This window comes from Falco biarmicus, chromosome 12 (assembly GCF_023638135.1).
Source record: "Falco biarmicus isolate bFalBia1 chromosome 12, bFalBia1.pri, whole genome shotgun sequence".
In the NCBI taxonomy this organism is placed as follows: Eukaryota; Metazoa; Chordata; class Aves; order Falconiformes; family Falconidae; genus Falco; species Falco biarmicus.
Window position 1 is genome coordinate 24,416,658 of NC_079299.1, and position 15,470 is coordinate 24,432,127.

Consider the following 15,470-nt stretch of genomic DNA (forward strand, 5'->3'; position numbering starts at 1 on the left):
TAAACCAGGAATATAAATAGATACTTTTCCCCCTGAAACTACAGAAAAAATACAAAAAGGAAAAATACAAAGTCACAATCAAATCACAGAATACCTTCCGTAGTCAAAAATGAAATACTGGCTTCAGAAACAATACAGCCATCTGCTCTGTATCTTAAATAGCATTAATCATAAAAAAGAGGTGCTTGTAAAATCTTAAGTTTGCAATATTTTATTTCCCAGTATATTGCTAAATAATTTTGCAGTTAAACCAAAAAGGAAGAAGTATCAGAGATGACTATGGAATACTTACAACTAGAAAATGGTTGCTGAACCATCTGAATTTCTATAAAAGCATCAATAAAAATGTAAAAACATGGTCTCACAAAATTGATTAGAATTTGAAATGCCAGATTGTCTTCACAATGGCCACAATATGAATACTGATGGATTTCTGCAACCAAAAACTAGTTGTGACTTTGCCAAAAAATGGCTTAATACAGCAATCAAAACATCTCTAAAAATTGGGACTTGTACTTCTGCAATTTCCTACTCTCTCAGCTATTTGGCATTCATTAGAAAAAAAAAATTATGCTACCTGGTCACAATTTTATTCTCTTACGGAGTTGTGCTATAGCTCAATACATTCTTGGGAAAATAAAGAAAAGTGAATAAAAAGCTGAATAGAAATAGACACTCTATAAAAACTATCTGTAAAGTATTGTAAGTCTGGAAAATACTTGTGGCATTACACAGGCTACTGCTGATGCAAAGAGAAAAATTGCAATTAACCATTTCATGAATATGAACAATGCACTTGTTCCCAGCCATTTAGAATGATCTGACATTCCAAATGTTTATCAAAATTGGGTAATAAAAGAATTAAGTCAATACCCTTAAGTACAATAAATAATGGTGTTTATTATGGTCGGGGTTGACCATGAGCGTTTGTTCCATATCTGCTTGGGACATTTGTAAACCCAGTTCTGAATCCTTGAGTTGCTCCCACTCCCGGTATTCCAAGTCCTTGATTGAGCACACTGCTGTAGGGCGCTGATCCATGATTAAAGCCCAATCCATAGGGCTTTGTCTGAGTGTTTAAAAGGACGACTGGACTCACATTTTTGCCTGGTGTATTAAAAGAAAATTCTGGCGGTGGGCTGCTGGGCTTAGCTGGAGTGGATGTAACAGGGTTCAAATTATCAGAAGCTTTCAAAGATGGCATTGGAATAATGTGATGATCCGAAAGGTTCAGAATATTGTTTGCAATAGGCACAGATGATAAAGTAGGTCTGATCCAGTCATCTTTGAAAATCTGAACAGTCAAGGTAGAGACCAATGTGTATAATCTGTTAGTGACATGGGCAAGTACCATTTGTTCATTTGCATCTCTCCGAATTCGCACATGTACTGATCCAGCCTAGAAAGGGATAAAAAAACAAGTTGGCTGTTAACGGTTACTTCAAAAAAGATTCTTCATATGCATTCAAGAAGAGGTAAGCTACCCTGCAGAGAACTATGCAAAGACCTTTCACAGTGAAGACTACTGACTAAACTGAGAAACTTAATTTAATGGGCACGTTTTGATCTTTCCCAATGCGTTGATCACTTACGAACACATCATCAAGACCATCATTCAGGAAAAGCGCATCTTAAAACCAAACTGTAAAATGCAACATGTGATGGCAGCAAAAGAAAGGCAACAACGAGGAAAAAAAGTGGCCCGAAAGAAGAACAAAGTGCAGGCACGGTCCATATGCCAACTTCAGGAAAAAGTGTCACTGCTGTACTGTTGGAGCAGGCGAGAGGACAGCACGCATGGCAGACACGCTCAGATTGGGACCATTAACAAGAACACAGGCAATGCCCCTTGTGGAATTCAGACTAAAAGTTTCTCCTGGACATGCATGGAACTGCGGGCTGCCCGCCCCTGCCTTCCTCTCAGTAACACCCTCTCATTTACCTTGAACTACTGCTGCAGTTCACTGCACTGCACCGCTTTTTCAGTTCACGTTTAATAAAGAACATGGTTCACTTGTGCTATATAAGCCATTTTTACATCAGACTGTGCAGGTCTCAGTAATTGTCTATATTCAGGTCTCAGGAAGTTTCCACTACAGTCTGGAAGGTGCCAATAGGTAAATACGCTTACAGAGGTTTTGTAAATATCTGTGACCAATCCAACAATGCTGTGATCCACTATTTCCAGTGGCAGAATAGTAAACCGAAAGCTATTTTTGCATCAGCACGTCAGAGCTGCTGCCTTTCTCGCTTTTAAAGAAGGGCAGCATACTGGAAGAATTCAAAAGTAGAGACAAATCTTGTCTCAATTTTCTGGCTGTCATAACATACCTGTATCAACTAGGAATAACTGAGTTCTGTGCGAACATTCTGTGTTGCAAAACCCCCTTCATTTCTTTCAGCTTACAGAGTATCAGTACACAACTGAAACTGGCTTTTTCCACCCCCTCCCCCAGAAATGCTGAAAACATGATTTTACCGTAGACCTTTCGTACCTGAAAGTTTACCGTTTTCTTTTTCTCGCCTCTGAGACAACTTACACTAATATACCATTTGAAAAATGTGTTTACTATTGTTTGGGGTTTTCTTCACTGCCAAAATACAAAAGAAATTCTATAGCTGCAAAACACATGCTTTAATCCAAAGCTACAATATACATAAATAATATTAATAAATAACAAAGCTTTTAAAAAATGTAAAGGACAGGGGAAGAGAAGTTTTGCAATAAATCACAAGGACTGAGTACTGACTCAAACAAACTTTTATATTTAACATTTCAGAAGAAATATCTTACTTCATTTAAATAAAAAACCTATAGCAGTAACTGACAACTCTTTCTTAAAGGCTACAGAGTTCATTAAGTCATAACTTACCAACGTGCCAAAACCTAATGTCCAGAAATGCTCATTTCGAACTTCCAAGACACCATCCAAAGTTGAAACCTGATTTTACACAAACATCCAGAAATATGAAAACAAATGAAAAATGTTTCAAATCCTTTTTGAAATGTACTTTTAGACATAGCTGAATAATATAGCATTTGCAGTGGTGAAATAAAAGCTTCCATACACAAAATGGACGATGTCTGTTAATGATGCCACTAATGCTTATCTGCTGTACTTTTGCTACACTTAAACAGCCAAATCCATTAAAAAGTGGATTTAAATAACCCATTTCAATTAACTCTTGCAGTCAAATTGCACTGTAGTATTTTCTCAACTTGGTATGCTGTAAGTTAGCAGCTGCCTGAATTCCTTTTTCCTCCCCCCACTCACATAGTAGCACATGTTCGGTTAATAAAAACAACAGGCTGCACTACTTCAACAGATTTGTTCCAGATTCCTGAATGACACTATTTATCTTATATTTTCTACGTGCAGCTAAAAAAGAATACTTAAAAAATAATTCTTTAGCAATCTTTTTGGACTGCTCACAAAACCTCTTCATATTCCTGAATGCTTATTTAACATTAGCTGTGCACACTGTGTTATACATTGTACACTGACTTACCTCTCTAAGAAGTTTATCTAACTGGCCAATCACATGAGGTGGGGTTGTCTTTAAGAAGAAGAAAAAAAAAAAAAAAAGGAAAAGAGTTATAATAAAGATAACTGGCCCTTGTTTAAGCAAGAGAGCCTTTAAGTCTGCTTTACCTACACAAGAGACCAATGGCATTAAACAGTGAATTTTTATGACTTCATGATACATATTTCTACTGCCCTTAAAAAAGCACATGACAAATTCCCCTGGAAACACCTCCTGTTCAAATGCTTAAAACAGATTTTATGGTTTTTTAAAAAATCAGGACATGTAACAAACTGAAACCACAAACCCCCTTGTTTTGTGCCATTGCCTTACCTGCAGTAGTACTTTCCCACTGTAGACGCTCATGGGATACATGGTACCAAATGTCATCAAAGCAATTGCTATAGCAGAAGCTGTGTCTACAGCAAAATAATTGCTAGAAAGAAAGAGCAATTTTAAACAAAAATGGGTATTTACACTTTGGAAAGGCACAAGAATTTTCTTTTGATTCTTTTTCATTCTTTTAAATGATGCATGCTTACAGAATATTACACATACGAATCCCATCTGAACTACACATCTTTTAAAAGAGACTAATATTTGTGGAGTTGCACTCCCTTTCACAGAAAACACAGCTTTTGATGAGATCATTCCTTTCATGTGAAAAATGCAATTTCCCACAGACTGGATACAAAAAGAGTTACTTTTTTTAAACAACAGCTGTACATACTTGATTTCAATGAGCATATATGTAATGCAAAGAGCTAGAGCTCCAGCAATATCAATCAAGACAAAAGGGTTCATTCGTGGCAGAAAGATGCTACTCAATCCTGGGATGATTCCACAAATACTGTAATAAAAAAGAAAAAGCAGTTGCCAGTTAGCTGTTGATCATTACTTCAAAACCCCAAATCAGTTTTTCTACACGTTAAAATACGTATCTCGTGCTACTTTATTTTTTCTGGTAACATAGCCAGCTGTGTCAGCTGCACGCGACAAGTACTGTACAGGTTCAGATACTGTATTAGATATAAAGTCTTGGCGAGGGGGTGGTTGCATATCCCTAGTCTTCCATCCAGCTGCCACCTTCGTGTGCCAAAGTGCTCTAAAGCCAAAGCTAACTCATGGAGTCTGAGAGGAGGGAGGAGACCAGCCAGCTGAATAAGAGGAGACCAAAAAACCCATGAGGGAACACTGGGAAGAGGTATTTATTTATAGTTTTCTCCTATCAATGGGAGCATGAAGAGAGAAAAGGGTTTCTGTACTTCCCAGTGAATACAAGTACATGTCACGTACTGGAAAATTTAAAGGGAAAGACAACATGAGAAGTTTTGTTGCTCTGTTTAGAACCAACCTACGTTTAGGCATCATGTGCTGGTCTGCTCCTCTAAGAATTTTAATCAACCTAATTACATACAGGTGCAGGTATTTTGTAATCAGCACTGCTTCACACAGCACATCTGAAATAGCTGTGTACATACTAACCAAATTTAGTAACTTTTAAAAAATTGTTGGCTTAATTGTCTACAGTTTATCTCAAAACCCAGTAGTCATTCATTCTAGACTCTTGATCTGGGAGCCCTTCAAGTTACCCGTGTCCTTCCTCATAACACGGTGTTACCACATCATTAAAGAAAAACTCCGCTCATGATTGCTAGCCACATCGGGGATTTTACACTGAAACTCCAAGGACTTGAGCAATCTTGTTGTTAGTCCTCCGAAGCTGTTTTACAGAATTTGGGTCAGATGATGTACCTTATACCCATATAAAATCCATATAAAATCCATTCTTCTGTTTAACAAGCCAGCACTCTCTGCTTTCCTCAATTGTTTACAAAAACCACAACACAGAAACAGATGGGCTTTGCAGCATGCTTAACAAGGTTTAACATTCTTAATTTGACACTGACAGCATAAGTACTTGGAAGAATATGGCTCAAAATAAATGCATCTGACAAAACTATTTGCAAACAATATTATCTTGCATTCAGCTATCCAACACGAGCAAGACAGCCAAGATGAAGGAGCAACACTGCTTCAGCCCCCAAAGACACAGACTTTCCAGTTTCCTGCTGGACAGGTGAGGGGTTTCCATGGCTATGTTTCAGTGAGTAACCTGTTTCATATATCACATTTAAACTGCAACCACCCTAGTCATTTGGCCACCCCAGAGAGTAAATAAACAGAAATTACTGCAAAATGTATCGCTCAGGTAATGAATACTGAGAAATGCAATTCAAATCTGTGCAGGACAAAGCTACTTTATCTCACCTCATCCAAGGAGAATTACATACAACGTACTTAACACATTCCAAGAGAAAGTTATGCAAAAAGATGTATTTCTATTAGATTTGTGTATCTGGGAAATATGAGAGACAATGTTTGCTCTAGAGCTCACTCTAGAACCTAACAATTTTGAAAAACATTATAAAGCTTTACCTTCTACTAAGATCTGCAACATGTTCCTGAAGCCAACTTGTGCTGGCAGCTGCGAAAAAAAGGTGGTAATAAAATTACTGCCAGTAGATATATCTGTTTTAAAGTATACTTAAGGTTTTATTTTAAGGAAAAAACCCAATACACTGTGAATGAATAAATGTATCTCAACAGATTCACTGTCCCTTGAAAAAAAACCCCAAGTCTGACTTCTCCAGACAGTAAGTAAAATGCCCATCTCTCATAATATGAACTGATTAAATACAAATATAATTGCAGATTATAACCAACTTCATTATATTTTATATAATGCAAAATATAATATGTAATTATAACTACAAACAATTTACAGTCAGTGAGAATGACTGTAAGCCTACTTCGCACTGTACAAATCCCAGATAAAAGAGCTTATTACATTAATTTATTTTTAATTATTACATTATTATTATTACATTAATTTATTTTTAACCCATTAATATATCCATAAAATGTCTTCAAAGTTCTGACATCTGTCAGATGACCTTCACCGGCTGAATCCAAAAGATTGAAAATAAGGAGTACTTCAGCACTAATATGATAAACCACGTATCATTTTAATGACTACATACCACTCAGAAAGCCCTATAAACAACCTAGAGTTGAAATTCAGATAGCAATTCTAAACCACATGAAGTTAATATTAACGGAGGTAATAGTAATATATATCCACTAGTTAAAAAAAGTTACCAGACAAAATATACCTCAATAAAAATAGGAACATTAAAATCTTTTCCCAATTCTTGTTATAGATTAATTTATCACATACCTTCAGAGACATAAGCAAAAGGCTTATTCCTAATGGTAAGCATTGTAAGTAAGTTGAAAAAGAGAGCCACGAAAGTACCAACCAGCAGTCGCCCCCTAGGGAGGGAAAAAGAAAAAAAAGTAGTATCTTAATTTCACATCATCACAAAACAAGAAATCAGACTGTAATTACTAGGAACAATATCAAAATACTTTGCTTAGTATCTCTCACTGAGGCTGCAAACAAGAGTAAGATTAACTAGTGTAATGCTTAATAACTTGCAGTGTATTATAATTGTAAGGGTTGTGAGAGATCACTGAACTTCGTATGTTGGCGTTATCACATTAGGCTGTACGTAACGTTCATCATGTTGAGTAACAGTTTTTAATTAATTGCATATACACACATATGTATGTTTGTCCTCTGAAGATATAAATACATTGTGCCCTCAACAGCAGAGCTAAAAAGCTTAGCGTCCTATGGAATTACGCCCTATGCCCCTACCCTTTCCTAGCAGAACTACAACTTCACCGTACACCCCGTGCCTCAGTCTCTTGCCCCGCAACACCTTTTCCTTTCCCCGTGTTCTTTATAGTCTTCAGCCACAACTCTGCAACACCGTCAGTTCCCTAATGATCACAGCATCCTCCACACTCACACCAGGCCTCCTAAGAGGCCTCCGTAAGAAATGAGAGTAACTAAACTAGCAAAGCCAGCAATACACAGTTAAATCATTATTTAAGAGAGCACGTCCATTACATTTCAGCTGTACCTTGAAAAAACTGTTTCCAATATAGCTTGCACATAGTTTGAAACGACCACCAAGGTACCAAAGCCAGTTTGGTGTTGACTGTACTTGCATAATTAATACATGCTAAATGAATAATTAGAAACTCAAAGGGACACTGAAAAATCTATCACTTTACATATCAAAATGATTTCTTACGTGTGTATCTCAGGTTGTTCCAGAAACCGCTCTGCGCTACAAAATAATTGAAAATGTGAGTTATGTTCATACAATAAAATCTTGGTACTTGAAGCTTATATTTTCAGTTCTGAAGAATTAGCTGCCATTCATAAACAAAACCCGACAGATACAGTACTGCAAGAAAATTAATTACTTAGAACTTAATAAGTGATGAGAGCATTCAATACTGAAACAAAGCAAGGTCTAATTTAGATTTCCCAAATACTTCCAAACTGTGCCACATAGGTGCTAGCTACCATGAATGCTGCCTACACAATAAAAAGATGCTTGTAAATAAGCACGCCAAAAAATACTGCTACTGCCACCACTGGTATTGGTAACTGCAACAAACCAAGCGTGAAATCCCTGGCTTGCAACCTTTCGCTAAGCAAGCCCAAATAAAGTAGATGCTGGATACTGTGGCGGAGATGATTTTTTTTTTAGCCACTAGTAAAATAATAAATGAGCTTTAGCTGTAACAGAAAAACCCATGATAAGTTTTGGGAATTTTCTAAAATTGATGTTTGGAAACTTGGGAGTGTTTCCAACAGTGCGTCATTATGAGAATTAATTACAGTGTATTGTCAGTACAACAGATCGACATAGAATATAAAATTTCAAAGTTGTTAATGTAGCCCTTTATAGGGAAAACAGAGCCCTTAAATAGAAAAATGGAAGGTACGCTGCCCCAGTTTTGAATTCCAGATGTTAAAATGCCTCTTCATTTTTAAAAAATAAAATAATTTTGTAGGCTAACCTCCTAAAATACAAATGCTTCCAAGTATAGATCATAAGTCAAATCAATACCTGAGCAAATTTTGAGGGACTGATGAAGTTGACAGGTTAAACATTCAGATCCTTAATATATTATGAAGTTGCTTTACTCATGAAACAACTGAAGTAATTTAAAAATATTATTTATTAGTGGACTTTAAAAGTCAAGATGCATAGAGAAATGCATTTAATAAAATAACTAACTTTTTGGAAAATATGATTCTTAAGAACAATGAGTCTCTTCCTTGAAGGCTGTTTAATTACATTTATCAATTCCTATCATTACATCTAAAGCCTACAGGTACTGTAATCAAGTAAGTAAGCAGTAAGGTTTAGCAATATTTTTAAAAATCTGAAGTTTTTTTCTACAGTATCTCTCTACAGATAGCATTTGTAGAATGGATATGCTTTTGATCAATCTGGAATATCTTCATACATAACAAAAATGTAAAGAAAATGCTACATATCCCTACCTTTCTTTCAGTATAAAAAGAGCACCAAGCTGTGCCAGAACTGTAGATGCAAATACAGCTAGAACTTCAAACCTTTCAAACCTGAAATTTGAGAATTAAGTTTAGAAACACCAAACATTGAACAATGTATCAGATGTATTCTGCTCTGTGCAGGAACCAGCAGGACAGACCTAGTATTTCCAATTCTTTCAAAAGCAGATAGATGGGAAAAAAACAGAAGTTCTACAGAATAGGCATTATTTTCAATTTCTTTCAAACCAACGCTCCACTTACGACAAACGGCTTAAAACTAAGCATTTTTTAATTCTTTTTCCTGTCCCTCCCCTTTCCTGTAACTGTTCTTTACTGTGTCAGTCTTGGGCCTCCTTATTTTTAGGCTCTTTTACACAGAGATTATTAGTCATGGCTGTGAGGAGATACAGGCAACGACAGTCAGCAACATATCAAATGTACTATCAAACACTAGATCTTGTTATTAGCACTTACCCAAATGAATAGACTGGGCTGGGTTTCTTCATCATTACCCAGTAGCTTATTAGACATGTTACCAAACTGAAAAAAGGGGGAGAATTAGATACGGTAAGTAACTGCAGCCTTCACAAAATGGGTAATCTACAAACGCACACTTCAACCATCGGAACTGAACATATGAATGTAACTGCGTGTTACCATGAACTCCACACCCCCGTCACTGTCACAGCGACAGTTCCAGTGAACCCAGAAAAGGTCGTGCTTTGGAATAAAACTGAGACTGCACGATGTCGTCTCAGCTGTTCCAATAAAAAGGGCAGCAAATAACTGTAGTGGAATGGTAGCCGGTCTAATTCCTTGCACCAGGAGACAGCCTAACGCTGTACTTACGACATGCTGTGCTTACAAAGGACACCACCAACCTTATTTAATATAGAACATTGCTCAGCCTAAATCAAGTTTACTGTCACGCCAAATGCAATGCATTTTTCCACTGAGGCCCTGACACAAACCAGCACAACCAGTCCTTAATCTGTATGCACTCCGTGAATTTTTCTGAAAGGGACCTGGGAGCACATGAAACCAGGCACCCCAAAATCTGACCCACATGCAAAGGTGGTTTGAGAAAATCCCTGCAATGCCGCCTGGCATCACATGTAGTAATGTCACACAGAGCAATGAAAAACACAAAGCTAAAAAAAGCCTGTGAAAATATCAAACTAGACACCAGGTAAATGGTCATCCTGCATGTACTTTATGAACCTGCCTGGAAATATTGTAACCTGAGAAAGGCCATCTAAATGAGAAGGGACATGATCAGCAACATGACAAGATGTCACATTGGTGTCACTTCCTTTGTATCCCAGTGAAAAAGCGAAGAAAGCTCTCCACTAAACTCTTCTTTTAGAGATACACTATGGAATCGATTTAGCACTCTAGAATAAGTCTCAGGCTAAGCCAAATATTGCCTTTCTTTTCCACGGTGTAATTTGTCTACAGATACTCAAAACAGGTCAAAACAGATTTACTTTTTTGGCTGCTTTAATCTACACAAGCTCTAATCTAAACAGCCATTTGCAGACAGCCACAGGTGTCTATTGCTACTTTCTCTCCAAGTTTTCCTCTCACATTGAACATCTGAAATCCCAATTATTTTATCCTCATGGTACTAGCCTGAATGTTTCTAGGATGACTCATTTCCTTTGCCTATTTTTCCTCTATTGATCACTTTGGACAATTTTTTTTTTAATTGGAACCCACTCTGATTCAGCGCCATCAGTGTCTTTACGCAGCCCTTCCTTAACGACAATGTTAAATCAGACTGGATCAAGAACTCATCCCCACAGCTGCTGAACGATCACATCATCACAGCCTGACCCACAGTTGTGTGGAGTAAAAGCAAAAGCAGAGGAAATAATACTGCTCATATACAAAACAGTAAATTCATATCTCAGTAAGACTATCATAAACAACCAGAAGACAACAAAAATGAAAGAATTTAAAACTGATTTTTGCAGCAGAATTACTGAGCATTGTTCTCCCTTAGAGCAAATCAAAACTGTTGAAAGAGACCACTGTGAGTCTAATGACCTTACTGGAAGAGTACATGGGAACTAGCTTTTGAAACATTTGGAAACAGAAACAGGATTACATACTCCTTGTTTCCTGATGCTAGAACTGAGGGGTAATTCAGAACCAGTGACTGTGGCAATAGGGCAATGTTCCGAGTGAACGAGAAGATGACAGTTTGATGCTGGATTCTGGTTTATGTTGTTACGCATCTGCACAGAGAAATCCATGACTGAACTGATTTGTTACTAGTCATTCTCCATACAGCTCCGATGTTTCTCACCATCTATTTATTGTGATGTATAATTTCGTACTCACTGAAGATATATTTAAACCAGTTAGTTTCTATACTGATGACTATGTGTTTGTATCTGTAATTAAATTTTATCGGTATAGAAACATACAAAGACAGACACAAATGAAAGACAAGACTAAATGGGGAAAAAACTCACCTGAAAAGGTCAAAGATTGTCAAATATGTGTAAGCTGTTAAAGCTGTAAAAAAAGCAAATATTAAAACTTGATATAATTTTTCAATGCAGAAATCGCCTGTATTCTAAGCCTCTCTCATGCAGCACTTTTCCATCTTCTGTCTACATGAACTGTCTCTGCTGATACAGCAAGTCTCACTGTCTTTTGCATGTGTATATATGAATGTCCTACACACCCCAATATATTTAACTTCATAAACAGGTTGATTTTGGCAATCCTAATGCTCATAAAGCATGTAATAATGCCCAGATACAAAAGGTATTATGCTTGTGACTAAGAATTTAAATACAGAAAAGTCAGGACATCTTCCAGTGACATGTCATCTACCATAGCAAGAGATCTCTAATGTGCATTTTTGCAGTGAAAAGCTGGTTCAACAGAATTTTTTACTTGTTTTGCTTCTCCAACCTGTCTTGAAACTGCATGAAAACCTGTGTCACAAATTAAAAAAGTAAAAATATTGAAAAGGGACATTCCTGGAATTGGACAAGCCTTTTGCCACACTACAAACGTCTTCATTCAACTGCAAGTGAGGGTCTCTGTAAGTCACTGGTACTATTTATATAAGCAACAGGTTTGAGGACTAGCTTAAAAATCTACTTTTTTTCAGTCTTAAAGACAAAGAGGGTGCTGCAGGTAGAAAATGACCAGCAGGTCTGGAAAACCTTGCAGACTTTGAACGACCTCCATCCATCTACCCTTGCCAGTGAGAGGTGCCTCCAAACTGACTGGCAAATCAAAAGGAAACACTTCCCAAATGTGGCTGCGTAGCCACCTGACTCCATTACGTGCATTTTTTGGTACATTGCAACTTCACAAGCTAATACACACATGGTAGTGGGTCATATCAGTATAAAAGAGCCACCTACCTATGCTGTTTGTAGAGCTGCACCACATTAGCAGGAAGCCAATACATATTAAATTTATAGCACCAAACAGCAAGATCTTCCACGACTGTTGATGAGAATAAATATGCATTTCACATCTTCCAAAATTTACAAGACAAAAATATATCCATCTGGTTTCAAAAACCAATACTGTAGTACTTCATCAGCAAGCAGAACTGGCTTCTCCTTCCCAAAAATTTACAAGTCATTTCAGAACAACAAGCTCATATTCTATTTTTACCTTTACAGATTGTCTCAAAACTTGTTTATAAACAGTGCTTGTGCACCATGCTTAAAATATCTTTTTGGTAAAAAAAAATAAAAATAAAATCATCACCCTCATATAATATTTGCATTTTATTATAGCATACGACATCCGACTTTTGAAGACAGACTTCTACAACTTTATATTAGTGGGTTCCTTTCTTTGTGCTGGAACTGAGGTCCCCAAAACATCTGTGAAAATTCGGTTTATAGTTTTACCAAAGGCATTAAATATAAGAAGAATGCTGGACAACACTAATTGACAGGGATGATGCACAGGCAGGAACCCAGCTTCACAGATGGACTTATGGGTTCTTTTTAAGTACAGCTAGAAAATTTCAAAGAAAAATTATCAAAATATATTCAAGTTAATAATGCATTTTAACTTATCACAGCTGATGTCTTTTTTCATTATTAGTTTTTAAAAGGAATACTTACCCTCCTATCTGCTGCAACCAGCCTAAACTCATGCGTTAACTTTCCAACCAGTGATCTCTGTGATTTGCGGAACAGGTGTATTGTCCCCTTAAAAAAAAATTAACAGTTTAATTAAAAAGTTTAGTTAAATTTACTTTAACTTTAAATTAGCAAAACCGAAATCTTTGTTTACAAACTATTTTTGTAATTCTATCAAAGATTCAGAATGAGTTTTTTGTTAACTAGAGATTGCCCATAAACCTTAAATACAACAATGTTTTTGGTAACCATTTTACATCATTAATGTATTAGAAAATTATGAACCACTTCGAATCAAACCTCATTTAGATATAATCCAGAATTCAACTTTACTGGAAAACACACCAAAACACCATTTAAAGAGTGGAGTTTTTTTTACTTTTATTTAAATAAAACTACTACAGATGTTCTGAAAACACAAGTATTTTTCTTCATCAAAGCACACTTCCCACCGAAAGCCAACCGGTTTATTAAAGAAGAAAATATTGTTTATATATATAATGAAGACCCATCAGAGAAATAAAAACAATGCCGGTATCATCTGTAACGCGGTGGATGCAAGGCCAGGAACACGGTGAGACACAGAAACAATCTCAGCAACAGCTTAACCGACCCGTGCGCAGCAAGACACCATCACTGCAGGTGCTCCCTCTCCCAACCCCCAGTTACACACTGATCAGCTCTTTCCTGGGCTGGAGAGGCTGAATGCACACACAGGGGTGGCAGCAAGGGGGTTGAAAGCATGGCAGGGAGCAGGCTACCAGAAAAATTCATCTATCACACCACTTGTGGCCCCTTCCTCAGAGGGCCAAAGCTTCTAGTTAGTTGCCCTCCACACTACTCTCCCCACAAAGAAGTAAGCTTTCCACGTGGAAAGCCCTTCTCACTTGCAATATAAACGCGGGGACTTGTGGTCTGTCACATGCAGCGATTTGGGGCTGGACAAAATAAGGCTTGATTGTAAGCTCCTCCAATCTGTAACTGCAGCAGAAGACAAAAAGATGTACTAGCAGATGGGTCACCAAAGCAGACTCAATTAACTTACAGACACGTTTGTCAACGCAGCTGGATTTCCTGTTATCTGTAGAAATACACAGATACCTTGGTGCCATAAATTAAAAAAGCTGTACTAGAGATGCCAAGGGGCAAAGGGCTGGTGCTTGCTATTTTTCTTCACTAGCCAAACATCACATGGTGATTTATTTTTTTGCCTCAGTAGGGACCCACAGGGTGGCAGAACACTTTGGAAAGCTTTTCTAACAGGCAGCGGGCTGCTTGCTTATGAAGGCTGCTCTGTCGCCGGTGCACCCCCTGCTCCCCCGTGCCGCTAGCACTATGTGCACAGCCGAAGGGCGCCGTGCCGTGCCCGCCCGCTGCCCCAGGGGTGCTGGGGGTTAAGAGCTGCGTCTCCTGTCCCCCGGAGGAGATTCCCCTGCAAACCCAGGCTGGCCAAAGCTGGCCCCGGGCAGCAAGCGCTAATTCAGCCGGTGTTGCGCTTGAGCATTACAGCCTCCCTAGCTCCCCACGGCAGAGAAACACCGTGCGCCGAGGGGCGCCCCCCGCCGCTGCCGCACAGGGCGTTAGTCCCGCGAGGAGCGCGGGCGCCCGCTCCCGCAGCGGCAGAGGGCACGGCACCAGCTGCTCTGTGCCCGCCTCACCGTGAGCGGGAAGCCTGCGCCCGCGGCGGCGGCCCCGCAGGAGCGGCCCCGGGCAGCGAGCCCCACGTACCGGGACCCGGCGCCGGCGGGGCCGCACGTCAGTAGCTCGGCCCGCTGCGCCCCGCGGCTCCCGCCCTCATCTGGTGCGGAGAGAAACCCCCGAGGCTGAGCCCGAGCCCCCGCCGAGCCCCCCCCGGCCCCGGGGAGCCCCCGCAGAGCCGCCCCCGGCGTGTGCAGGGGGGCACCCCCGGCCCCGCACCGCGTAGGGCCGCGCCGCCGGCAGCGCAGCCAAGGCCCTGCCCCGGCCCAGCCCCGCACTTCCCCGCCGCCAGCCCCGGCCGGGCGGGGCGGCCCCGGCGCGCAGCCACGTCACCGCCGGCCCGGCGGGGCTGGCGCCAACGGCGTTGGCGGGGGGGCGGCGGCGCGCTCCGGGCCGGGCCCTGCGCCGAGGCCGAGGCCCGGGCCGCGCTGCCCCGGCCGCCCCCCCCGCGCGGTGGCAGCGGGCCCCCCGCCATGGCCCGACCACGGCGGCCCCCCCCGCGCCCCGTTCCCCACGCACGACTTCCCCCCCGGCGGGGGCCACTCACCATATTACTCCCCGCACCGGAAGAGACGGCGCCATGCGCGGCCGGAAGAGGCGGAGGCGGCTTCCGTCGCTACGGCAACGAGCGGGTCCCGGCGGGCCCCGCGCCGCACCGGACGTGACGTAGCGTC

General features: G+C 40.1%; 1 protein-coding gene across 2 annotated transcripts; it reads right to left on the reverse strand.

Moving 5' to 3' along the window:
* Window positions 1-880: 880 nt before the first annotated feature.
* Window positions 881-15,453, reverse strand: SLC30A6 (solute carrier family 30 member 6). 2 transcript variants are annotated; one of them, XM_056357518.1, is made up of 14 exons: window positions 15,344-15,453; window positions 13,081-13,167; window positions 12,361-12,445; window positions 11,452-11,494; window positions 9,446-9,511; window positions 8,960-9,040; window positions 7,692-7,727; window positions 6,767-6,861; window positions 5,965-6,013; window positions 4,256-4,375; window positions 3,859-3,961; window positions 3,511-3,558; window positions 2,874-2,942; window positions 881-1,399 (listed from the first exon to the last, which is right to left on the reverse strand). In XM_056357518.1, exons 1-14 carry the CDS (start codon window positions 15,344-15,346, stop codon window positions 902-904), a joined length of 1,383 nt encoding a protein of 460 aa, XP_056213493.1. In that variant the 5' UTR covers window positions 15,347-15,453; the 3' UTR covers window positions 881-901. The 2 variants fall into 2 exon arrangements, with proteins under 2 accessions (XP_056213493.1, XP_056213494.1); XM_056357519.1 differs by lacking the exon at window positions 8,960-9,040.
* Window positions 15,454-15,470: the final 17 nt, after the last annotated feature.